The sequence below is a fragment of the Poecilia reticulata genome, linkage group LG18 (genome assembly GCF_000633615.1).
Source record: "Poecilia reticulata strain Guanapo linkage group LG18, Guppy_female_1.0+MT, whole genome shotgun sequence".
In the NCBI taxonomy this organism is placed as follows: Eukaryota; Metazoa; Chordata; class Actinopteri; order Cyprinodontiformes; family Poeciliidae; genus Poecilia; species Poecilia reticulata.
This window is the reverse complement of record NC_024348.1, coordinates 10,218,080-10,243,996: the sequence shown is the minus strand read 5'-3', so window position 1 is coordinate 10,243,996 and position 25,917 is coordinate 10,218,080. Positions and strand designations below refer to the sequence as shown.

Here is a 25,917-nt window from a genome sequence, read left to right as displayed (position 1 = left end):
GAGAAACTGGAGAAATACCAGGGCCTCAGAGAGGAACTGGAAAAGGCCTGGAAGGTGAAGACCACAGTGGTGCCTGTGGTCATCGGGGCCCTCATGTCATTTGGACATGGGAGTCCAAATGACATGGGAGTCATTTCTTATATATAAATAATATATTAGAAGCTATGTGGTTTGTACCACGTGGTACTATAAAGTACCTATTTTTCATTTAATTTAACCAAATCTGATGTTATTTTTCTTCAAAATCGCTGAATTTTTGCATTTACCCATTCAAATGGTTAGAAGCGAAGCCGGTGAGGCAGCAGCGAGCTGAGCCTCACCTGGGATTGCGCAACCTCTCGCTATCTGCGCTGGCTGCCATTACATGGGAGCATGCTCCTCCTGTCTGTACGTCGCCAATAAAATGGTTAAAAACATTTAATGTATGAACAGATTTTCCATAAATTAGCTTATGTATTTAATGTACTGTGTTTTTATTGTCACCAACTATGTGTGTAACGTGTTTCGTGTGCTAAGGAGCGATCAGAAACGGCAGAGAACAGATTCGAGGTGAGGCAGGCAGTTTCTCCTGCCTCATCGCTGGGGGCGCTCGTGAACCCAGACATTGTGACTCCACAACTGCAGAGTAAGAGAGTAACAGCGATCTAGCCACACAGAAGCTGCGCTGATACAGAGAGCGAGAAAGACGTGGTTTTGAGTTGTACTTTAATGGTTTCTCCCTTTGCTGTTAAGCACAGCATGAAATTAATAATATCTACATGTCTAAGTTTGATTGAGATAACGGAATTATTCTGCGGCGGCGGCGCGGCTAAGCATCACATGTTAAAGAATTGTCTTTTTTCCCTCCAGCATTGTACGAATGCGCGAAATTTCCTTACGTAAACAATAACATGCAGGGGGTCTAGATTTGTAAATCCGATTATAATTAAGTCGGTGCCTCACCAGAAATTTGATATATATATACATTTTTTTGACTTGATTATTTTAGAGACATTTTACATATGTATTTGACCAGTTATGCCATATTCTCTATGCTTATTACAGTCCAGTGTAGTCCTCATGCTTAAAAAAAAACATTGTAAATGTTTTTTCTTATGTGTTTTTCACAAAGAGAATAGAAGCTACTCTATATCTGTTCTGTTTAGAACAGTTAAGTTCCAGTTTAACAAACTTCAGTCAAGTTTATACGAACTGAGTAAAAATTATTTTTCCTTCTTGCGTCCAAACTGGAAAAATTATTTTTCACAGATTGCTTAGGAATGCACAATCTAACTTTATCCCCCAAAATGAAAGTAAACAAATAAAAAACATAACATTGAAAAAAAAATTCCAAGCTATGTAGCTTGCTATTGATTAAATTTAACCTTCTGGAATACGTATATGTGCATTATTGAATAGTACTACTATTCCCCTTGCTCTTCAACTTAATTTAAGGATGTAAAAAAAAAAAAAAAACCTAATGCAAAAATCGCTGCAATTCCCGGATTTTATTTTCAGGACAGGAAGAAACTGCAGGGTAATTCTGAGTTCAGCAAAGCTTTCCATAAAAGTGACATTAAATATTGAAAAGTGAAGATGTTGTCCTGTCCTTCAACCATCTGTGATTGATCAGAATCAGGTTCATTTGGGGCAAACAAACAAGGAATTTGACTTCGGCTCTAAAGGTGCAATTATCTCTGCAACCGCCAGGTGGCGCTATTGTAACACATTACTGCATTTCTTGCATCCCAGACACAGACACGCCTAAGGATACAAACAACTGGATCATTTTACAAGTTGTATCATTTGTCTACAGAACAAGTTTAAGAAAAAGCTCCTTTCCACTTGATATTATCTAAACGGCATTTGATGCTGGAGGTAGATTGTGAAAATTATCATAATATATATATATTTTTTGCATGTGGCCAAGTCAAAACACACAAAAAGGTCAAAACATTGTTTAGGAAATGAGTATCAGACAAGATAAACAACAATATGTTTTTATTGTAGATGTGATAAAAAAAGAAACACTGTGCCTTGTAGAATATAGTCTTTTACATGCAGACTATATTTTTGTTGTAGTCTGCATGTAAAAGTCCTGCAGAGTGTCTGAGAGGCTGTGTGAACATATGTAGAACAGGATAAGAGTCACGTCTTCTAAATGTTTTGCACCTCCCACCAGGAGGAGAGTCTGACCCAGAACCAGCTGGCTGGTCTCCATTCTGGGCTGGGAAACCCTGGGGATCGTCCAGGGAGAGCGTTTCTCAGAATGGATGTCTCGGTTTTCCCCCCCTGCTCATATGAACCTTTAGAGTTTGGACATCTTGTTTCAGTTATTTTCTCTTTTGATAATTTCCTTCTTTTTGGTTTGCTTTCTCACATTTTTTCCAGTTTGGTTTATTTCTTGTCTCGGTTCAATTATTCCTATTGCTTGTGTTTTGGTCTTGTTTCATTAGTGTTTATTTCAGTTTTTTTTTCTCTGTTATTTCTGTTCCTTCATTCTTTTTATTTTCACCTTATCTCAGCTACTAGTTTGTTCCTGGTTCAGCAGCTAATCATTGCTTTTCTTCATCCTGTTATCTGTTCCCTGGTCATTTCCACTCCCTCTTCAGTATTTAAGCTCTCCAGCCTCTTTATTCTCCACTGGCTCCTTCCATTTCATTCTGTTCTTCTCTTTCCTTTTTTCATTAAAACGTGTATTTTAAGCAGATTCCGTATCCGTGTCTGCGTTTTGGTCCTGCTGCCAACGTATCTGCCTGACCCCTGAAATGTCTGAATCAATTCAACTTTGTAAATGTTGCAGTGTATGCCAGTTTCTAAAATTATTTTAATTACATGTCATTATTTATTACACAAAGATGAAGCCAAAACTAAAAAGTTTTCTGATTACCCAAGTACACCTCCAAATCCACAAGAAACTTACAAAATAAAAACAATAGGAAAAGATGGGTCATGTTTGTAAGAGTAACCAATCTCTTTCTCTGGGTTACTTATTTATTCATTCATAGAGATACAAATAATCCGGATAACGTTAGACAATGCTATAATATACAAGATGACAGAACATAAAACTTGAGCAGCTACTTAGCAGGAATATGTTCAATTCGTTTTCATAAACAATATGTTACAGTTACACCCGAGACGCCGTACAAGACAAAGAGGTCAGATTTTGATGCGGAAGTGCCTAATCTGTCCAACCTCATGGACACTTCGGTCCAGTTTATGATACGGTGTAGCAAAATTCTGATTAAAACCAAAGGAGATGTACTTTGAGGAACTCTGCGTGGTCTGCTGATTACAATCTGAACTGGGCTACATGAGTGATTACTCATTTTCTGGAAACAGAGCTGAGTCATTCAATGGCATGGTTGTTAGACAGCATTGCCCCCATTTCCTAGCTTGCACTACTAAAACTAAAATCTACAAATCTCTTCTTCTTGTGGGGGCTGTTGATGAAGATGGCGAAAAGGGTGGACATTTTTTGATGGATTTTTTTCTCTTTTTATAATAGGAACCAGACTGATATAAGATATACAGTGGGGAGAACAAGTATTTGATACACTGTTGATTTTTCAAGTTTTCCCACTTGCAAAGCTTGTAGATGACTGTAATTTTTATCATAGGTACTCTTCAACTGTGAGTGATGGAATCTAAAACAAAAATCCAGAAAAATACAATGTATGATTTTTAAATAATTAATTTCCATTTTATTGTGTGAAATAAGTATTTGATACACCAGAAAAAAGAAACTTAATATTTGGTACAGAAACCTTTGTTTGCAATTACAGAGATCAGACGTTTCCTGTAGTTCTTGACCAGGTTTGCACACACTGCAGCAGGGGTTTTGGCCCACTCCTCCATACAGATCTCCTCCAGAGCCTTCAGGTTTCGGGGCTGTCACTGGGCCACACGGACTTTAAGCTCCCTCCAAAGATTTTCTATTGGATTCAGGTCTGGAGACTAGCTAGGCCACTCCAGGACCTGTGTGTTTTGGGTCGTTATCATGCTGGAAGACCCAGCCACGACCCATCTTCAGTGCTCTTACTGAGGGAAGGAGGTTGTTGGCCAAAATCTCACGATACTTGGCCCCATCCATCCTTCCCACAATATGGTGCAGTCGTCCTGTCCCCTTTGCAGAAAAGCATCCCCAAAGAATGATGTTTCCACCGCCATGCTTCACGGTTGGGATGGTGTTCTTGGGGTTGTACTCATCATTCTTCTTCCTCCAAACATGACGAGTGGAGTTTAAACCAAAAAGTTCTATTTTTGTCTCATCAGACCACATGACCTTCTCCCATTCAAATGACCATCATTCGCAAACATCAGACGAGCTTTGACACGCGTTGGCTTGAGGAAAGACACCTTGCGTGCACTGCAGGATTTTAATCCTTGACGGCGTAGAGTGTTACTGATTGTTTTCTTTGAGACTGTGATCCCAGCTCTATTCAGGTCATTGGCCAGGTCCTGCCGTGTAGTTCTGGGCTCATTCCTCACCTTCCTCAAGAACAATGATGCTCCATGAGGTGAGATCTTTCATGGCGCCCCAGACCGAGGGAGATTTTCCGTTATTTTGTATTTCTTCCATTTTCTAATAATTGCACCAACTGTTGTTGCCTTCTCACCAAGCTGCTTGCCTATTGTCCTGTAGCCCATCCCAGCCTTGTGCAGGTCTACAATTTTATCCCTGATGTCCTCACACAGCTCTCTGGTCTTGAGCATTGTGGAGATGCTGGAGTCTGATTGATTGAGTGTGTGGACAGGTGTCTTTTATACAGGTAACGAGTTCAAACAGGTGCAGTTAATACAGGTAATGAGTGGAGAACAGGAGGGCTTCTTAAAGAAGAACTAACATGTCTGTGAGAGCCAAAATTCTTACTGGTTGATAGATGATCAAATACTTATTTCACACAATAAAATGGAAATTAATTATTTAAAAATCATACATTGTATTTTTCTGGATTTTTGTTTTAGATTCCATCACTCACAGTGGAAGAGTATACCTATGAAAAATTACAATCTTCTACAAGCTTTGCAAGTGGGAAAACCTGAAAAATCAACAGTGTATCAAATACTTGTTCTTCCCACTGTATATATAGATATATGCAGTATTTAGTTTGCAGTAGTTAATTTGGTGTACTTTGAATCAATGTAATATGAGTTCTACTTTCTAAAATAATTAACAAAACATGTTAAACCTTTTCATGATATTCTGGTGTAACTCCAAAAGAGATTTTATGAATAAAATATAGACTTCATTGCCCCACAGTGGGGAAATAACAGCAGTAAGATACATACAGATTCAAACAAAAGGTAAAAAAAAAAAAATTAAAAACCTGAAAAAATAAGAGTAGAAGACGGCACCATAAGAGCAAATTTACGACACTGGCCAAATAATACTGTACAAGTATTTTAAAAAAGCACAGCTCTGATCCAAAGAAATGTGAAACTGAGCAGCAGCAGCAACAGATTATAAGAAGTTAAAAAGTAAAAATATCACCTGGGATGTGCAAATAACAGCGAGAACATTATAAGACAAACTGAGCAAAGAACAGCAAAGACATAAACATTTATGAATCTTGTTTTGAGCAGTGGTGGTTATAAAGTCAAACAGCTGCTGGGTTGAAAGATCTGTGATCTTGAGCAACTATTCTACAAAAAAAGGAACTTTTAAGGCTACTTTTACTACACCACACTTTTCACTAATACTTTACCCTGTTTTAACATACCTTATGCAAATAAGTACATGTAATGGTTTTGTTTGTCTGCTGGCAAAATCACCACTCAGTAGTCTTTTTTTTTTTTTTTTGTACAAAACTTATTTACTTCTTTATTGTTACTTGTGTAATTTCTTGGATGGCTACATTTTAGTTTAACTTGAGTGAAAATATGAGATTATCCTGTTCTTATTTGAGTGCAGCTGAGATAAACTGCTGAGTTTATCTGCCTTATCTACGTGATCACGTAGATAAGCTGTTGCTCCGTCAAACTACTTCTCAGAACATGGCTGATACCACCAGTGTAAAGAAAAGAGGGCCTTCTTCACTCCAAATTACCTCAGTCCCACACAAATTATGGCATTCGCAGATATTTTTTTGCCAGTGTAATTTTAGCATTATTGTTTATATGCTATTTCTTTCATCTTAAAACGCTGAGCTAAAAGGAAAAGCTGCTTCCTCCTCCTCCTCCTCCTCCTCCTTCTCATTGTTTTCCTGGTGCCCCCCCCCCCCTACGCCCCGCCACCCCACCGTCGTTCCTCTCTTGTCTGAAAAGTGAAACTTAATTTACCTCCATCAGTTCACACTCAGCAACCCAGCAAGTACACGGCGCTCTCCACGCTGCTTTTGTCCCCCCACAATTCAGCTGTAAAAAGGTAAGAACAAATAAAGGTACTGCTACAACCAGCCGCTGTAAGCTTTAAATGCTGCTCATTTGAGCCGCGCAGGGAGTTTTTGTCTGCTTTTGTACAGCTCCGTACTTTCGCGTTTAATTATTTATTTTCCGTCCACGTTTTATGCGACTTTGCATGTTTTTTTTGTGTGTGTCTACGTTACATAAAATGAGTTGAAATATAAGTTTCATTGGAAATATAGCTTGTTTTCTCCTTGTTTGAATCTCATGTCTACTTGTTAATTTAATATGCAAATGAGACTGGCTTGTTAGTGCTGCTTAAATCAGTAATACACGGTGTTGAAAGGCGACATTTTCTGACTGACTAATCTGTTTCAGCTAATTAGGCCGACGAGAACCGTTGAGCGCGAGAATGATTTTATCCTCCTGACTACCAAGAGAAAAAATATTGTCCAATCACCATTTTTTTTTTAATCCCACAGTCTTTGTAAGGTAATAAAAGGTTTTATGCACTTACTTTGCCTCTTCCCATAAAATGTGTTATTACTGATATAAACGCAATTTTTATGAATTAGAAAAAGGTATAATTGAAAAGCCCTAAATGTCCTCTCCAGATACCAAAAGGAATAAATTCAGTAGAATGCAGGGGGTGGGAGATATTCAAGTTTAGAAATATCCTCTACAGAGGACAAAAATGAACTACTGGTAGTCAGGAGGATATTTCTATATTAAAAGCAACAAGCAACACGTTCACAGTCGTTTCCAACTCAGCTAACTGCATGGATCCAAGTGTTGCTGTTTGGTGTGTTAAGTTTTCAGAAAAGATATAGATCGAAATAAACGAGAAGTTACCTCTTTCATAATGTGTTTAATTAACTGTGTGGCAAGAAAAGCGGAATCAGAATAAGTTAGGGGGCAAATTCGTTTTTTACACCTTTGTAAACCATTTTTGTCACGTTTTTCTATTAAAACTATACGTTTTGTATCTCTTGCTGCACCTGGGATGTGCAAATAACAGCGAGAACGTTATAAGACAAACTGAGCAAAGAACAGCAAAGACATAAACATTTATAAAGCTTGTTGGGAGCAGTGGTTGGGAGCTGCATCAACTATTTTAATGTCCACTAAGAAAACCTACACAGAGAAAAACAATGGCTATTCACGAAAATTATATAATTTATTTATTTTTGCTGCCACTAGTAAAGGATCATACTTGGTTTCTGTTTCTTTCAGGTTCTCATGATAGCACACCTTTCCTTTTTTTAGGGCAATCTGAAGAAATGATCACAGCAGGTCATGTTGTTCCTCCTGAAACCGTTTGGCGTATCGATTACAACCTTTGTTCTCTGATTCGTCTCTGGAGCTCCTAAAGCTCACCAGCGATCGCCTGCATGGTCCATATATAGCTGGTTTTTGCATCATCCGATTTTTTAAAATTATATTTAAGTGTTTGAAAGGCATGCAGGACCACCCAAACATGCATGAAAATGCATTTTATCCAGCTCGTTCCAACTTTCCCGTAAAAAAACACCTTCGCGTAGTTTAGTCATTTCAGAGTTACTGCCACACTAGTAGGCCTTGGCAACGTCTATTATATTTTCTTGGCTTTCACTAGCAGATGAAAACCACTGGATTTCAACTGGATTTTTGGCATAGATGTCTTGCTTGGAGGGACATGACTAATGTTTTTGTCATTTGTTTCTTAATCAGAGTCATTGGACTTGCTCTAAGTGCTGATGGTTGCTCACACTTCTGAGAATCAGGGGAGCAATGTCAGCGGCGTGGTCATTTTTCATGGTGTCGAAATGTTAAGGAAATATATAACATTGTCAAATATGTGTTGTCGACCACAATAGAACATTATATATTGATGTTGGCCCAAATTTGTGTTCAAATGCTGTGCTCTTTGACGATAAGCATTCACTGCCACTCCAGCTGGTGTTTATAGCCCTTTGGACATGGACACTGGTTTTGACTAGTGTTGGAAATCATCCTGAAAATCCATTCATTTTATTCAGGTGCTTTAAGGCACCATTGGGTTGTACTCTTCAGTTTAAAGACTTGCACGAGTAGAAAAGACTAAAAACTACAAAAATGGTGTAATGAGCAGCAGCCGTCTGACCGTTCTGACCGTTCTGACCGTTGGATGATACGGAAACTGGCTGTAACTGCGTTGCTTTACTCGTTATGCAACCTCTTCTCTCCGCTGACATCCCCTTCCAGATGCTCCAGCTCTTTGAAAAGCAAACCAGCCATTCTCACGGCATGTTTATGTTGCATAACCAAATTAAATCCAGAGCTGTGGGTTCATCCTTACTGCTCTGAAGTGCTTCTTAAGATAAAGCAAACGTTGCTGGTGGCCATTTGATTGTTGTGACCTGATGTTAAAGGTGTTAAGGGATGGCATAGGAAAGCTTTGTGTGCTGTTAAAGTTGGATTGCTTTTCAGTTTTATCACAGTTGCTTTTATTTTATCTGTAACTGGAAAAGGATGGAGAAAGTGGTTGGGTAACAGGATGATATATATAAAAGGGAAATTGCTGCAGAGCTTGAGTTTTTTGTGCTGGGAAATACAGAGATCTGCATTATAGGCACTTAAGATTCAAGTTGTGGAGACTTAATGCAACTGCAGCTTCTATTTATCTTAGTAGTTGATGAATCTATTGGTATTGTTCCTAATTGGTTGATTAATCATTATTTTTAGCCATCTCTCCTTTCTATTGATTATTCTGTTGCAGCATCGGTACATGGGTCACTCTAGCTTCCCACATCTTCTCCTGTGCGCCAGTCTTTACATTATTATACTGCATACCTCCTGAGCGTCAAGCCGAAATAATGAGTCATGAAACAGGACATTGGAAATACTGTGATTTCTTCTTTGATTGTTGCTAATTGAAAATGTAAAGCACTTACGTTAAATCGGATGTCTATTATTGTCCACTGATTAGAGATTCCTTCAAAAAAGCATAAAGATTTCAGAAACATTATTAGTGATTTTCTCAAGATTCCTTTTGATTCCTTATAGTTGAAGCTGTTGGATCAGGACATGGCAGAGCATGAGCCCTCACATGATCAAATTATGGTCAAGAATATTGTTTTCAAATTAGGCCTGTTGGTAAAATAATAATAATAACCCCATCCCTCCACCCTCGTCCATAAAGGTGGAGCTACTTCACTGATACTTAGCATATAATCCATAGGTGCTCCATTGATGAGCATCATTATTAATTTAACTTGTTTAGGAGAACATTAAAGGTGCCATTTTCTCTTTGTGCTCCTGCTGTGTTACAGCATCAGCAGATAAGCTGACCAGCGTCTTATCTGCTGAATGCCCTGACCTGTCAGGACTTGACCCAGCTGGCTGGATTTATCTAAACCACACAGCAGATTTTTCACATAGTTCTGTCCTCTAAGAAGGACTCAAAAGACCTCTACTGGCATAACCTCCCTTAACTCCGACCAACTTTCTCTACCTTAACAGAAGCTTCAGATCAACATTTCTACCAGGAGCTCAAATCTAAACAAGCAGAAAATCTAAAATTAGAACAATTTGGAAGGAAAGCCACAAATGCCAAAATTTTATCATATGAAACAGTCAAAAAATTGATTTAAAAGCATGTGAAAAGTTTCATAAAGCTCAAAGTGCAGGCATCTAATCAATCAATCTGTCGGTATCTCTAATAGATAAAAAACAAACAAACGTATGATTTAGATCTTTAGTAATTATTCCAGATAGCTTTATCAGGAGTGTTGATGAATTTTCAGGGAGCTGTAACTGCACTCCTACAAAAACACAAATTACAATTACCTTGAGAGAACCAGAGAAATAACTGCACCACAACATAGCGTCACAGATATATATCCAGTCTTCCTCTAATATCTTTATTTTTGCTCATTAAAAAGGTTTACTCCTTTAAAAAGAGAGACTAAAAGATGGGATCTGTTCCCTCCATGTAAATGCACGTAACACCAGGAAGCCTTGCAGAACCGCCTTCTAGAAATCAGTTGTCAGCTTAGCTTAGTGTCAGTAAATCAGTTTTGACTTCACTGAACTTTTCCGTGGGTTCAAATATTCAGCAGGGGGCCAATAAAGTAAGCGGTTCTTCCCAAATGCAAACCAAGAGGAGAGATTATTATCAGAAAACAGAAAGAAGTCTAACCAGTTCAGGCTGGCAGCCCCGAATCCAGCCTGAAAGTTTTTCCTTTTTTTTTTTTTAATTTTTGGGTAGTTGTTGGCAACGTCAAGTTAAAGAATAAGAGGAACAACCAGGTTGGACATTCAAATCAAAAGTTAAGCATTGATAGTGGTAAAAAAAGTCATGTCATGACATATGAGCTGCACATTTTAGCTTTTCCTGTGCATGTAGGCGCAGAAATGTTTGCCGTCTGTAACGTTCACGGTGTTTCTCTCCACTTCCTGTCATTCTCAGTTATTCAGTTATTGTTACTCTTGTTCTTAGTCACTCTTCAGTTTCAATCTCAGTCTGGATGGATAAAGTGGCTTTTTTCAGAACTGAAAGTCCACCAGCTGCTCATTAGATAGAGAACATATTTTCTAGTTATGTTTGGCCATCAATTAATGGATGTTTAATTGATAGAGGTGGGCACAAGCCTTTTAGAATGTTTTTTTTGTTTTTTTTACCTCCCAGTTTATCCTGAATCGGTTTTGTATTTTATTCCATCACGACACGGTTTAGAGTTGCAGAAAGCTTTGTCTTTTCTCTCAGCTTACATGCCATCCATAGTGAACCCTTTGGTGCAAATTAGGGGAAGTAAGATCAACATTATTCACAGGAAAAAATTAAACTATCATCGACAACAAGAAGCTGAGCTGACAGAAAGAAAGAAATAACAAAAGCGGAAGTGTATTTAGCAAAAACGATTCATTTCCTTCTGGAACCACATTTTATTCAGCGTGAACTCTGTGAAGCTATAAAACTGAAATCTTTTCCCCGTCGTTCTTTGCCAAACAGCTGAAGCTCAGTCAGGTTGAACGAGCGTCAATTTTCAAGTCTTTCCGTGGATTTTTAATCGGTCTTCGGTCTGGGCTTTGACCGGACACATTAATACATTAAATACAAAAACATGACATGACGTTCAGATTTTTATTTTTATAAAAACATCTAACGCATACGTCGTTTTTCTTTCACCTCACAATTATATGGTGCTTCGTTATAGTCAAAATGTTTGTTTTTACAAAGGAGATCAGGTCACTAAACTATTCCTCTCCGTTTATCAATTTATTTATTGTTTTGCTTATGCAAGGCCACCTCTCTGCACACATTGCTGCCAGAAAAAAGGCTCTGGTCTCACAGGCAATACATGTTTTCTAAAACACATCGACTTACAGCGACTGTTGGCTTCGTAAGGTGAGGTAACCTGTCATATAGTGATTTAAACAGAAAAGTTTGCCCATTGTTCTGAGAAACAAACTGGGGGGATAATTCCTTGCACTGTTGCCCGTGTTGTTTTACACACATATCTTGTATGAGTGTTTGTCTGCGACCCACATCCTCTGTTGTGTGTTATCAACAACATGAACTTTTTTCCCTAAACTTTCTCTCTCTGCAGCTGGCAGAGAGAATCAGGTATAGCTGGTTTCTATACCTGATAATATTTCACAGTTTGCCACAAACTGGGCCTGTCAAAACAGCTAATTTTACCGGACAGTTAAATGTTCCCAGACGTTATTGCGATAAACCATAAGATTGTTGTTTTGAGACTGTTTTCAAGTAATGGTGTAATTCTGAAAGAGCACATTCTCAAAGATCAATAAACTTCAAGTTCTGATGATCGTTTAACACGATAGCTCCCCTGGCAATCAACGGTGAAAACGGGAGCTTTGTTTGGAACGAGTCCAGTTCTGGGGCAACTTCAAAGATGGCGGAGAAGGAGTTTGGTTGAATCTCACAGCGCAAAACTTCAGCTGTGGAACGAAAGACGGATTTCCAGAAAATGGCCTGAGGAGATTGAGACCAAAACATGCGGCTTAACGTAGCAGGTGCTGTCCTACACCTGTTGTCACATGTGGGGCGCACATTTTGGTAAATAGACGTCAGTTTAACTTTAGAGAAGTGTATCAGGTGGACGGCTTTAAATTGCATTATGCAAAAGTTACAAATCTAAACTACACATTTCCTCTTTTGACGAGTTCGTGTCTGCTCTGTGTCCCACAGGCATGGCTTACCCACCCCAGACTCATCAGGTGGTGACGGTCACCCACCAGGGCCCGGGCAGATGGAGCACCGACCTCTGCGACTGCTGCTCCGAGATGGGCACTTGTAAGTCAACGAGCGGCACCAGTTTTACTCGCTGTCAAATTTAGCGTTCTGGCAAAGTGAGCCAGGTGTTTATTTGGATATCCTAATGTTGCAATAATGTTGTATTTTCTAATACACCTGTCTGCACAAATTCAAATGCAGAAATACTTTATTAATCCTAAAGGCAAACTAAATCAATCCAGAAGTATTTGATTTAATGTTGAATTAAACAGTGTGCAGGTTTTCTAACAGCATCTGAAGCAGCTCAGAAATGAAGGATAATTTTCTGTTTACTCAGGTGCATTCTTATGCAATCACGTGAAAGGTCCCGAGTGGAAAGTTTGTGATTACACAGACCTCTTTGTGTGTATTACCTCTATTTTCACGCCATGAAGTAAAACAGCAATAATAAAAACAAATGCAGTCTAATATGAGAAACCAAAGTTCAGAATACCTTGTCGACAAAACTGACAGCTGACAACGTGTCAGAACTGAATGAGAAGACTGATCCTGCGTTCATGTGAGCACGACGTAAAGAAAGAAGAAACTACAAGAGAACAAGAAGAGATAAACATCACAAAATTGATGTTAAAAGGAAATGCATGTTTCCTGGAAGAGAGGAAAGCTGAAACCACAGTCTGACATCTGACCCATCTCTAATCCACTTTGTATAAAAGTGTCTGCATAAAGACCAGCATTTAACGAGACTCAAATTGATCAAGATTTCCCTTAAAAAAAATCATTTGTAAAAATCATATCACTACAACTTTCTATTCTAACAGGATAAAAGTTTCACAGATTATAAGCTGTTGTGAGCAAACAGTTCAGAAAAACTCAATCTAAAAATATTTCTATGGATTGTGGTTTTAAGTACTTTATAATGCGCATCCAGGCCTTCTTATACACTTTCTTAAGTGTATAAGAAGGCCTTCCCAGTCATTTTGAGGGAAGTAGAAAAATTATCCAATCAGAATGATTTGAGGGTGGAGCCAGACATCAAGCCCCGCCCACAATCCGCCCCACTCCACTTTCTGCAGCCAAACATTCTCAAACATTTCCTTTACAAACATTCTCAGATAGTTTTTAGCTAATTAATTTAGGTAGATTGAATGGTAATAAGATGGGTCATCTATAGGAGGAGCTACCATCAGTTTTTTTGAAAGTCAGTAGTGATACTGATGCTTGTTGCTTAATGCAGTATTAAAATGTTTTAGAAGGTAAAGTGGGAAACTCATTTATAAACTACATGTTATCCATGTTTGCCAGGAATTGAAAAGATATCACCACTACAAAGTTAAATTCAATTTTATTTATTTTAAGTCTATCAATACTACATTATTGTATATCACAGATTTTTATTAAATATAATCAAAGTTCCTTTAAACCGTAAAACTGAAATGTCTCATGCTAAACTTTGAGCTGCCAGATAAACGTCTGCCAGTGTTCTTACTTGTCTACCTGGTATTTTATTTCTCTACTTGAATTACTCGGGTCTAATGCGGGTCTGAACATGATCTTACCTGCAGATATTCATCACGCATGTGGAAGTCCATGTAAATTCCAGCTTTTCAGGGATGTTTCATAAATTTGTCAGACTGAAAGAATGGAGTGGATGTACTATGGTCTGGACTTGCATGACATTTTAGCTATGAACTTTATTTTGCACACCATCGGTTCAAAGTGCATCCTGTGCTTAGAAAGTGGATTTCTCATTCTTGTGTAAATATTCAGAGGTTTTATACAAACTCTTTGCTCATCTGCCCACTTCAGCTGGTCAAACCAACTGGACAAGTTTACTTACAAACACAACAATCTCTTAAAGAAGCTAACATGTGCTACAATTAATACCATTTTGCAGCTTGGTGCAGCCTGATAGCAGTTTTAATCTTCTTCTCACCAACAGGTTGCTGTGGGTTGTGGTGCTTCCCCTGCATGCAGTGTGAGACTGCCAATAAGTACGGCTGGTGCTGCCTCATGCCCTGTCTGGATGTCTGCGGCATCGTGTCCTGCATACTCCGCTCCAACATCAGAGAGCGCCACAACATTCCTGTAAGTTGGACAGCTTCAGGAATACTTAGTTGTTATGATCCTTTTTTTCTTTTTTTTTTGGAGTGACTCTCCAGATTCTTAACTTCTGTTCGTCATGGCCCACTGCTCTGAAGGATTCTGGGGTTTTCCTTTGTTAACGGGTTTGGGTTAACTTGAGTAATTTGTCAGAAATAGATAATGGAAACGGTAACGGTTAAAGATTTGCTCGAGTCCGGCGTGGGTTTGCAGGAAAACATAGTTAACTTTATTAGGCATGGAAAACCCAGAGACCATAACATTCCAGAGTCAATCAAAGGGCAGTATTTCCGTTGTAGCATTTCTAATAGAGATTTTCTATTTGAAATGCTACAATGAAATAAACTTTACTGAACCAGAACAACTGTGACGGTCAGGGTTCATATGAAGCCTGTACAAGAGTGGAATTTTAATTAGATATTCTTCGGGTCAGGATAAGCAAAAATGAGAAAAAAAAAAAATCATATTGGAGACTTTAATCTGTTTGACATTGGTGACATGAATGAAAAGTCAAATTAGCTGCTCCGATTTGAGTTCCTTTCATTTTGCTGTTAAAGAAAATGCAGATCTATCCATCCGACAGTCAGTCAAGCGACTGACACGTTTTCCCGAAACTACAGTACGTCTAGAGGAGCCACTAATTTGCTCCTCATGCAAGATTTTCAGATTGTCAGTTGAATTTTCGAAACCTCAGCGACAACATGACAGTGAAAACAATCACAGCAGGTATGGTCCTGTGATGTGGTTTGCAGCCACACAGCAAGGACAAAACACCACACCATTTCACTCAGGAACGTTCAGATCTCAGACAAAAAACCTCGCAAAACCTCTATAGGACAAATATTCAGAGTGAACTAACATGGCCGACAAGGAAGAAGCAACGGAGACGGTTTGTGGAATACATTTCACAAAGAAAGAAATACTACAAAGACGTCTTAGACATCCACTGAACTCTCCAGTGCGTCATAATAGTTGCTTTCTTTTCTGTATTTTGGATTCTTTTCCACGTTTCCTTCACCGCGCTTCCTGATTGTCTGCCTTCTCGTTTGTTTTCAGGGAATGCCCTCCAAACAATCCGTCGTGTTGAATAACCCTGACATCCTGCTGACCATTCTAGGTCACTCTAAACTCACCACACACAGCAGTAATATCTCCTAAGATTATCGTTGGCAAATCGGGACAAAAATCTGCATGATTATCTTGCTGTGTTAACCAAGCTTAAGCCTTTGCTTCACTGTCGAGAGGAATTTCCTAAGAAAAACATTTAGGAACCTCCTTCTGAAGGAGTTTCCCCTTTCATAGTTTCCAAAGTGAACTAAAACTCCTTCCTCTTATCAGTTCTCTTTGTGCTACAAGATTGAATTTGAAGTCGGACCTGTGAGAAAGAAAAAGTTCCCCATTGTTCTCCAACATGAACCAGTCAAACCGTTCCACAATCACAAACGGTCTTACAATCCTAAACTATTTTTGACATGTCAAACGATGTTTTTTTTTTGTTTGGTTATTTTTGCCTTTGTCACAAATAAATGTTCCTAAAGTTGGCTAAAAGAGCAACCCATCCTCACCTGATCTAAAGACATTTTAAGTATAGATGAGGAATAAAGTGTAAACTACAATGAGTGTCATTAATAAAAACAAAACATGGAACGATGGAACAATAGAATAAAATTTCCTAGTGGGAGAAATTACTCCAGGATGAGTTGCCGCGGTGTCACCTTACGGCGGACGTATCTTCTCAAAAACCCTTAAATATGTCTGAATTAAAATGATTCTGCAAAGAGAAGTGAGCCAAGCTGCTTCCGCTGTGACGTAAAAGTCCGAAACATTGTCAGTTGCTGGTTATTATTTTTTCACTCAACCTCACGTCGTTTCGATGTTATTTTTTTGTCAGTGAATGAAATGATTTTAAAACCGTTTCTGATCTGAAACATTTAGACGTGACAAAGTAGCAAAATCAGAAGAAATGCTGAGAAAATAAATACTTGTTCCCTGATTTGTTGTTTTGTTGCTTCAAACATAAAAGCTTTTAGCATGAAATAGAGGATCTAACCGATAACTGATGTTTCCACCTCTGAGTGTGTAATGCCGCAGGTTTTGTTTTCTGGCTCTTTGTCAAATTGAGCCATCCACATGTCGGCTTCAGCTAAAGTCGTGGTACAACATCTATCGGGCGTGGTAATAACCAGCAACGAGTCTTACATCTTTGTGGAGGAAATTTGACTCCTGGGAGAGTTGACCGCTGTTTTCTCCATTTATGGATAATAGCTCTCACTGTGGTTCTCTGGGATCCCAAAGCTTAAGAAGTGACTTTGCAACCTTTTCCACACTAATGGATATGAGTCTCCTTACATCAAGGCACGATTAGTAGCTTTGTTTTTAGATCTTTTGGGGCTGTGTCATGCAGAAGTGATTTCTTGTTCTGGCGGGTCTGATAGAAATGGTTTCAGTTTAGGTCAATAAAGCTTTACTCAGATTCAGAAACACTTTATCAATGCCAAAGGAAAATTAAATGTTGTTACTCATAAGTTTCTTCAAGGAGTTGCTGATGTTCATGCACGGTTTCCCGTAGAAAACTTGCTAAACCCAGTGGTAGGTGCTCTGGGGCAGTCACCATGTTTTTGAGTTAAACATGTTTAAAGTTGACAGGAAATGTGAAAATATGACCAGCCGATTATGTGTTATTTGAAGACTTTATTTGCCAAACCTAAACACCAACAGTAAAGTCTTGAAACAAGGGAAACAAAGGAAAGTTGTTCATGTCGTTTAATCTGAATTAAACATTTCTTAGCCTGGTGGGGGCGCAAGTAAAGCCTGGTGACCCACCAGGCTTATGAAACCCTGTCCATGGCTGTGAGGAGGAAGCTTCTCCTGTAGCAGTCTGCATTACTGCGGCTCTGAACAAGCCTCTGACTGAAGACACTCAGCAGCATTTTATAACAAGGATCCTCAGGGTTGTCTGTGATTTTTTCGATGCTATAAACAATCCTATTATTATTATTTAAAGACACGTGCAGCACAATCACTATTAGCGCAACGATTAAAATGCATTGAAAAACACACCATTATAAACAAACAAAGATCAGGAATTAGGTAATGAATTCAGCAGAAGTTCAGCTTTAGGAAGAGAAGTGTTGCTTCTTCTGCTCTTCGTCTGCAGCCTGGCATCCAGAGGGCAGCCATGGCGTAACTTGTGCTCTGGTTAGCTTTACTCCCTTAATAAATGAAATATCGAATTAAAAACTGTAATTTGAATTTATTCAGCTTGTCTTTGTCTCACACCAGATAGAATAAGGGCTGAAACATTCAAGTGTGACAAAAGCCAAGCCATGCATAGCTGCAAACTGGTTTCCTGTGATTCTGACACTTTATTAACACACCCACACACACATGCACACGCACACACACACACACACACACACACACACACACACACACACACACACACACACACACACCCACACACACGTCTGAATAAAATGATAAACTGTTTTACTAAACAGAACCAACAGTCTTAGACTCGCAGGAATATAAAACCAGAAACCAGAGTTTCTGGTTTCTGGTTAACCCAGTCAAGCTTTACTCCTTTAATGTTTTTTTGCCTACTTCATGTTGTATGATAGGTTCTATTTAAATTACACATCACATTTACTCTGATTGAACAAGATGGAAATCGCTTTTTAATGTCAAGGATGTTAAAAGAGTAAAAAAACTGATTAACTGTTTTACTAAACAGATTCTGACACTTTATTAACACACACACACACACATGCACACATGCATGTGTGTGTGTGCATGTGTGTGCACACATGCTTTTTAATTTCCATCGCATTAAAAAGCGATTTCCATCGCTTTTTAATGTCAAGGATGTTAAAAGAGTAAAAAAACTGATTAACTGTTTTACTAAACAGATTCTGACACTTTATTAACACACACACACACACATGCACACATGCATGTGTGTGTGTGCATGTGTGTGCACACATGCTTTTTAATTTCCATCGCATTAAAAAGCGATTTCCATCGCTTTTTAATGTCAAGGATGTTAAAGAGTTAAAAAAATGAATTATTATTTGACTTTTTTTTTGTTTAATATCAGAAACATTTAAGTGATTTCAGCAAAAACTGAAATCACTTTTTTTCCCCTCCTCATTGAGTTATAAATTATCTAAGTTGAGAATCACGAGTCAGCGTTTCTGGGTGAATGCACAGAACGCAGAGATAAATGAAAGCAATCGTGTGCCAGGTGTTTTTAGACAATTGGCGGCATACTGGCAGAGCGTTGCGGTAATATTTCCTGCAACCCAAACAGATCTTCTTTGATGAACGCTACAAGTGCAGAGAGGTGTGGAAAAACGCTTTTAGAAACAGAAACTGAACAGGCCTGTTTTAAAAAAAGAAACGGTTTATAAATGAACCAAAGTAAGCCACTCCTTTTTACTTTGCGATTTCCGTTAAATGACCCACATTTTTTATAATCCACTGAAATGTCTTCAGGATTTCTGGAGAATTTTTTTTTTACATATTATTACCGTAACTGAGCTTTGGTGAATTTGGTTATAAAAGGCTCCCATGAATTCAAGATAAAATCTTTACGCTCATTGACAGGCTGCCCATTTAACTTCAATTAGTAAAGAGCAGAAGATAAAATGAAAGAGGATTCTTCTCTTGAAGTCTGTTGGCAATAGTTTCTTAGAACAGGATCTTGCAAATTCAAATTAAAAATAAATTAAAAATACATAATAGTCAGACGCAAGTACAACATTACAGCAGTCTGACTGCTTGGAGGCAAAACAGCTAAATCTAAGCTGGTGTCCCATAATCTCTTCCAGAGTTTCTTGATGCATTTACTGACAGAGAAAAAGTTTGAGTTTTCAGTTTTTGATAGCTGATGTATGTAGTAGGGATAAGATCCATGAACGCTTGAAAACAGCTCAAATCTGTGAATACTTCTACAAATGTTCCAAGTGGAGCAAAATTAACACCAAAAATATGTTAATGTGCATCAATAAGCACAATGGAAACTGTCTGCTGCCTTCCTTATTTCTGCTTCTGGCCTTACAGCCAATCAGCTCCAAGGAAAATGAATGGTGCTCCTGGATTGGTTGCATTGCCTAGATATTTCAGATACCAAGCTTCATTTTCTTTAGAATATCAGATATGCTCCACAAAAATCCACAAATAGACAAATGAAAAACATCTTAAATTAAAAAAATAAAATTTCAACTAAACTCACTTTAAGATATATATATAAAAAAAAATCATGGTTACATAAACTCATGTAGCCACGCTGGCTGATGAAAAAGCATAGAAAGTTCAAATATTTTCCGGGTAGATATGGAAAAATAAAATGAGACACGTCTCAATAAATTAGAATATCGTCAACAAAGTGGACGCTCTGGGAATTGGTCTGACTTCCCCCTTCCTGTTTCCCATCCGCAGGGGTCCGGCTGCGACGACTGCTGCAAGGTGATGTGGTGCTACCCCTGCGTTTGGTGCCAGATGAACCGAGAGCTGAAGATCCGCGAGCGCAATCCGTCGGGCGCCACCGTGGTCACCACTCAGGTCGGCAGGATTTAGCCTGCAGACGTGGAGGTGGCGTCTCGTGGTTCATACATTTCATATTTTGTCATTTCACCGTCATGCAGAGTTACTGATTGGAGTTTGTTTTGATGCAAAGAGAAGCGTTTCTGTTGAGTTGTGTTAGTGTGAATGCATTTGTAACAAGTCAACTTTGCTTTTTTTTTTATCACCCGTATGTTTAAGATCTTCTAGCTTTTGAGTGCCACATTAACAAGTTTGATATTTTCCTGATCTTTGTTACTTAATAAAATACTACCTTCAAGTCTCAAGAACGCTGTCACTTCTTCTTTTTTCTGCTGTCAGATGACGACCGATATCCCCGTATGTCAGTAGGTTTTATCTCATGATTCCATTGAGCAATGAGGTTTTGCTGACAAAGCGTATTTAGAAGCTTTTCTGTCCCCAACCAGAGTATCAGAGTTTAGGCTTCAGCCAAGGTTTTGAGTTGGAAATGTTATTTTAACCTCTCAGGCACTGAATTCTTTCTTCTTATCTGTTATTTTAATGTACTCACAGATTTCCCACATTGTCCTGAAAAATGTTGAGCTACAGCAGTTTTAAAAGCATTTTAGATCATTTCCCTCATTTTGGATAAATGTGGGAAAACAGAAAATAGAGGAAGGAAAACACCAGACGGTTTAAGAATCACACTGGTTCATTTGCTGCATCAAACCTTGACTTTAACCATTTATTAGCTCCCAGGATCTCATTTGTTTGCGTTTCTGAAAACCCAGAAGTTTGTTTCCTAACAAATTCTCTTCACACTTCTTGAGTTTTCCATGTTTTGTCACTAAACACACAACAAGCTTAAATGTATTTTGATAGGTTTTTTTCTCCACCTACATAAAATAACCACAACGTATATCAAGTTTCAACCAGGCTTTTGCAAAAGGGGGAAAATAGAGTAAACTTCTTCTCCAAGCTGTTGGAGAAGAACTGTGTGTTCTGAAAAGCTCTGGTCAAAGCTTGTCTTTATTATCAAGAAGGGGAGGTAGAGGGAGGAAAGGCAAGAGGGGCAAACAGAAAATGCTTCTGCTGCACACGGGCAGTTTCACACGTCAGGAGTATTCTGGTAGATAAGGATTCAACTTTTGTCTTTTCACACGGTTAATTCTTTCACATGAGGGCGGAAAGGAAGACGGGGCCTCCTGTTATAGATAATCATATTACAAAGACATTCTGGTAAATAATGGGAAGACTCAGGTTTCAACCTAATATCAGCTCACACATAGTAGAAAGCTAAAACCCTTTAAATTAAAAAAAAAACTAACTAATACTATAAAAGTGATAACACATAATAATTCTAACATATTTTATCTCGATTTTATGTTGCAAATCAGAGTCTGAAAAGTGTGGCATGAATTTATATTCAGCCTCTGCTGTGGCCATTTATGTGGAATTTTTGTAAACCTTGAATTCTATCAGTTTTGTTTTTCTTTGGGCAATTAGAAAATACTTAAGTTAGTTGAGAACCAAAATCTGTAAATCATTTTTGTATTTGAAATTGTTTAGATTGCTTTGATAACTTTTAGACCCTCCCATTAATTTAAGTAATTAAGAACACACTTGGTATGTGGTGGGGGTCCTTTTGTTTGGCAAATATCCGGTGTGATGACAGGATGTCTTTGTAAAATGATTTTCTTTTTTTTTTTTTGCGGCCATCTGAGTTCCAAAACCAAAAATTTCCAATGTAGGCCATGGGTGACAAAATGTGGTTTGGTTCTTGCGTACACTTTTTGAACTTGAAACATCAGATTAAGCTAACTTTCGTTTTCAAATAAGTTGTGAGAGATTTTTATTTTGTCTATTTTTGCAAGAAATAAAGTGCGTATGTTTTTTCAAACAATCAAGTCGGAAGTACGTCCAAGAACCAAACCACCTGTTGGTTTTGGAAATTAGATTTTCTACATTTAAAATACATAATACACAACACAGAAAACACATGTTCTGTATTGCGCTTGTTTCAGCCCCTTTCTAATGTCACACTGGGCAACGGCCCTGTATTAAGCTGCTAACATTTCTACAACGGTAGTGCTTGCCATGAATTGGGAAAAAAAAGGAAGTGAAGATCCACTTTTAGCTCTACTACTTTCATTTCTGTCTTCTTTCACAGCGCTACTATTAAAAAGTCTGTTAGCTGTTTCTTTTTTTTTTTGGCGTAGTTAGTAAATAACCTTAGCTACGAAGGAGAGGTTCCACCGTCAACAGATGTGAGAAGGTGGAAACTTAGGCAAACACCAGCACAGAACAGACCGCAGAGATACTGCAGGGAAGATTTTACTGTTAAACTTTTAAGAACTGTTGGTGAGCAACTCCCCGGATGTTTCTTTATGGGTTTGTAAAACCGACACAAAAAGGAGGGAGCACACCCACGTTCCTCCTGAGGGAAACACATGGAGCTGAGGCTTGTTTCTTTATAGGATTAAAACTGAAATGCAGGAGTAAGACTATAAGTAGTGACGTGTTTTACTTGAGATCTTGAAAACATTAACTTTGTCTCACATGCTTGTGAAACGAAGGAACAAAGTCGGTAAATGATTAAGAGTTAACCTGGCTTTCATATTTTATCAAGGCTCTTGTGCTCCAAACAAGTGTTGACACCTGGGCGTTGCTGTTTGACTCTTTTAAGTGTTACTGGAAATTCACGTTTCGGCCTTGGATAATGAGACATGTTTCTGCTTTGACGTCGTTCTTATTCCCTGGGGTAGTTTATTTAGGTTTCTATTTCTCGGTTAATATTTTACTGGAGAAACGAGGAGGAGAGTTTCAGCCGTAATCAAAGCAAGATGTGAGTTCTTTCATTTCCTTCCCCCATAAAACGCCCCTGAGCCCAAACATAATTCTGCAACATCAAAAAAAAAAAAAAACGGCTTTTGGATTAGGAAGAAAAACAATAAATTATGAGTTCTGTCGCTGTTGTTCGTGTTTCAGTCTGAGTTGGACAATTTTCCAGTAATCTGACTAATTAATGCAGGCACTAAAACAAACAATACTTTTTTTTTCTTTCATGTGATTTGATCCAAAGCAAAACTTCTCATCAGATTTCGTTGCCTTAGGTTATAGACAAAAAGAACAATGTCTTCATAAACGTTTCACGTTAACTTTCGCTTTCCTGCCAAGTGAAACTAACATCTGGAAGAGAAACTATGTGAAAGTTGACGCTTCACTGTTCCAGGAAATGTGTGCATCCCTCTGCTCATCCCCCTCACTCTCTGGTTTAGCTTACAGAGGGTTGGTTACACTTTAAAGAATCACGCCATTCTTTCAAAACGGGTAATCAAAAAATCAGGGAAAATCCATTCATATTGGAACTGTGAATTTCAGTGAAAAATGCTTGACCTATGAACATGAATAATTTCATTTTAAAATGGATGAAATGTACTTTGAAGTAGGTCTTATTTAGAATGAACTGGTACATCACCTCCTTGTATTTTAGTCTCCGATCACCAGAGGGCGCTATTAGCCAAACTGTACTTTTGACATACAAAAAGTACAACTAGAGCAAAACATGTGCTGGCCATCTAGTTAGGCTTTTAAAGCTCTATTTCATTATCAACAGCCATCATCAACACTTATGTTCACTACTTCAAAGCAGTGCACAAACTAGCACAAAGTTTTTATAAAAGTTCAGGGGGCTGTTTAACCTTTTGCCCTTTAAACTTTCATTAATATCTTCAAAGCCAAATCAGTGGGAATCCAGTGTTTGATTTACTGGATTCACACCATTTTGTCTGACTTGAAGAAGCTGGGGGGAGGGGGAGGCAACTTCACACAGGTGTAGACAAACTATATTTGAATAGAATCTGTCTTTTATGATATCTTTTATAACAGCCATTCTTTCAAAAGGATGCTGTTGATTTTTATCAGTTTAATGGGTTTCTCTTAAACTCTATCTAGATTATATTGATATAGGAGAGACAGATATCTCTCACACAGGCACACCCACCAGAAGGAAACAAACCCAGTATATTCACTTGCATTCTATTGGCTGAGAGGTTGCCAGGCGACGGTACTTTTCTGTTCCAATCGCAAGCAGAGAGGTTTGATCCGAGCAGAGACCAGCTTTGAGCTCAAGGAGAAAGGTTTGAGAAAGAAAACAATGGATATTTGAAAGAGAGCAGAATTTGGAGTACAAGCTTTACAAGTTTTGAGAAGTTCGGATGTTTAGAGCCACACCTCTAATTACCCAGCAGCCAACAGCTCACCCGTCCATCATGCTTTGACACGTTCTTCTGACCCCTGCCCTTCCGCAGCTTCACATCACACTGTTTCTCTTCCTCTTTTCCTCCGATGACCTTAATCTTTCTTCACAACACTTCCTCTTCTAGTTGCTGTATTATTCCATCCTGTTTGCCCAACATGGCTGAACAGGACCTCAGTATGAATGAGATAAAGCAAAAATAAGTTAAAATGTTAAAGAGTCACCCAGGAAACTGCCGGAACATCATCACTGCCCACTGTCTGAAGAGAGTTTCACATCACAGTGGCTGATCCGGCTCCTGAATCACCGCCGTCTTCAAGCCCAGTTTAAATTTCCAGCTTTCCATACGAACCAGAAACATGATCTTCTGCAGAAAGGATTCAGTGCCAGAGGAGACAGATTCAGTGATTTCACTACAGTGACAAGAAGTCTGCTGGTTAAGGTTAAGATGATCTTTCATCTTAAGATGATTTACTAAAAATCACAAAAACATGTTGATCATCCATCTTTCAAAATTTCACAAAAAAAAGCATAACATAAAAACACTTAAAGCATTTTTTTTTACTGTAACACTTGTAACAAAAAAGAAATGTAATTTTAGAGCACATCCTCATATGCTATTTGCTTCAACAGGTAGGTATGAAATGCTGCCCCCAAGTGATCTCATATTTAATATGTGATGTTTATTTGGCAGGACTGAGAATAATTTGGTTGATGTGTCTCATCGGCTAAGTTAAATGAGATCACGAGATAAAATACAGCTCATAATTTTTCATTTCAGGGGGGAAAAAAAGCACAGATCTGCAGAGGAGCTTCAAAGTAAAAGGTGGAATAAAAACAACTCTCATTGTGGTCGTGATTCTTCCACCGCTAACAAAAAATAATGAGTTTTTTGTATTTTTTCTGTTGATATCTTGGTTTTGCTGCTTTCACAATTAAAAATAATGATTTGAAAGTGAAAATAGTCTAAATTGAGTCAAAACTTTGTAGGAATATGTAAGGTAGCAATTAAAACTAGAACACATGCTGAGAGGTGTGTAATATAATAACATGTGAAATATCAACACTATGAATGTTTCATGTTGATAAATACATTTGTGTGTGTGTGGGGTGTGTGTGTGTGCGTGTGTGTGCGTGTGTGTGTGTGTGTGTGTGTTTTGAAAAATACCTCTTGGGGTGCACAGTGGTGCTGGTGATTGCCTTGCGGCAAAAAGAGCAGCAGCCTGGTGTTTTTCTGCATAGACCTAGTGGTTTCCTGTGGCTTCCTCCCACAGCCAAAAATATGTTAGCTTAATCGAATACGATAAATCAGTGTTTTTCAACCTTTTTTGAGCCAAGGTACATTATTTTAATTGAAAAAATCTCGAGGCACACCACCAACCAAAAATGTAAACAATGTAAACTCTGTAGCCGCCTATGTTACATATGTTACATATTTAGTCATTCTTATCAAAGTTTCTTGAATAGGAATCAAATAAACACAAAA

The 25,917-nt window shown here is 38.3% G+C and overlaps 1 protein-coding gene across 1 annotated transcript; it reads left to right on the top strand.

Annotated features, from left to right (window-relative positions):
- The first annotated feature begins 6,233 nt into the window (after nt 1-6,233).
- LOC103480487 (cornifelin homolog B-like) lies at nt 6,234-20,499 on the top strand. The gene is made up of 4 exons (XM_008435445.2): nt 6,234-6,349; nt 12,503-12,607; nt 14,490-14,635; nt 20,090-20,499. The coding sequence occupies exons 2-4, from the start codon at nt 12,505-12,507 to the stop codon at nt 20,225-20,227; spliced, it is 387 nt and encodes a 128-aa protein (XP_008433667.1). The 5' UTR covers nt 6,234-6,349; nt 12,503-12,504; the 3' UTR covers nt 20,228-20,499.
- The last annotated feature ends 5,418 nt before the right edge of the window (nt 20,500-25,917 follow it).

Coding starts and splice junctions, on each gene's coding strand:
- LOC103480487 (XM_008435445.2), top strand. CDS start 12,505: ATGGCTTACCCACCCCAGACTCATCAGGTGGTGACGGTCACCCACCAG. Junction 12,608..14,489: donor CTGCTCCGAGATGGGCACTT/GTAAGTCAACGA, acceptor TCTCACCAACAG/GTTGCTGTGGGTTGTGGTGC. Junction 14,636..20,089: donor GAGAGCGCCACAACATTCCT/GTAAGTTGGACA, acceptor TCCCATCCGCAG/GGGTCCGGCTGCGACGACTG.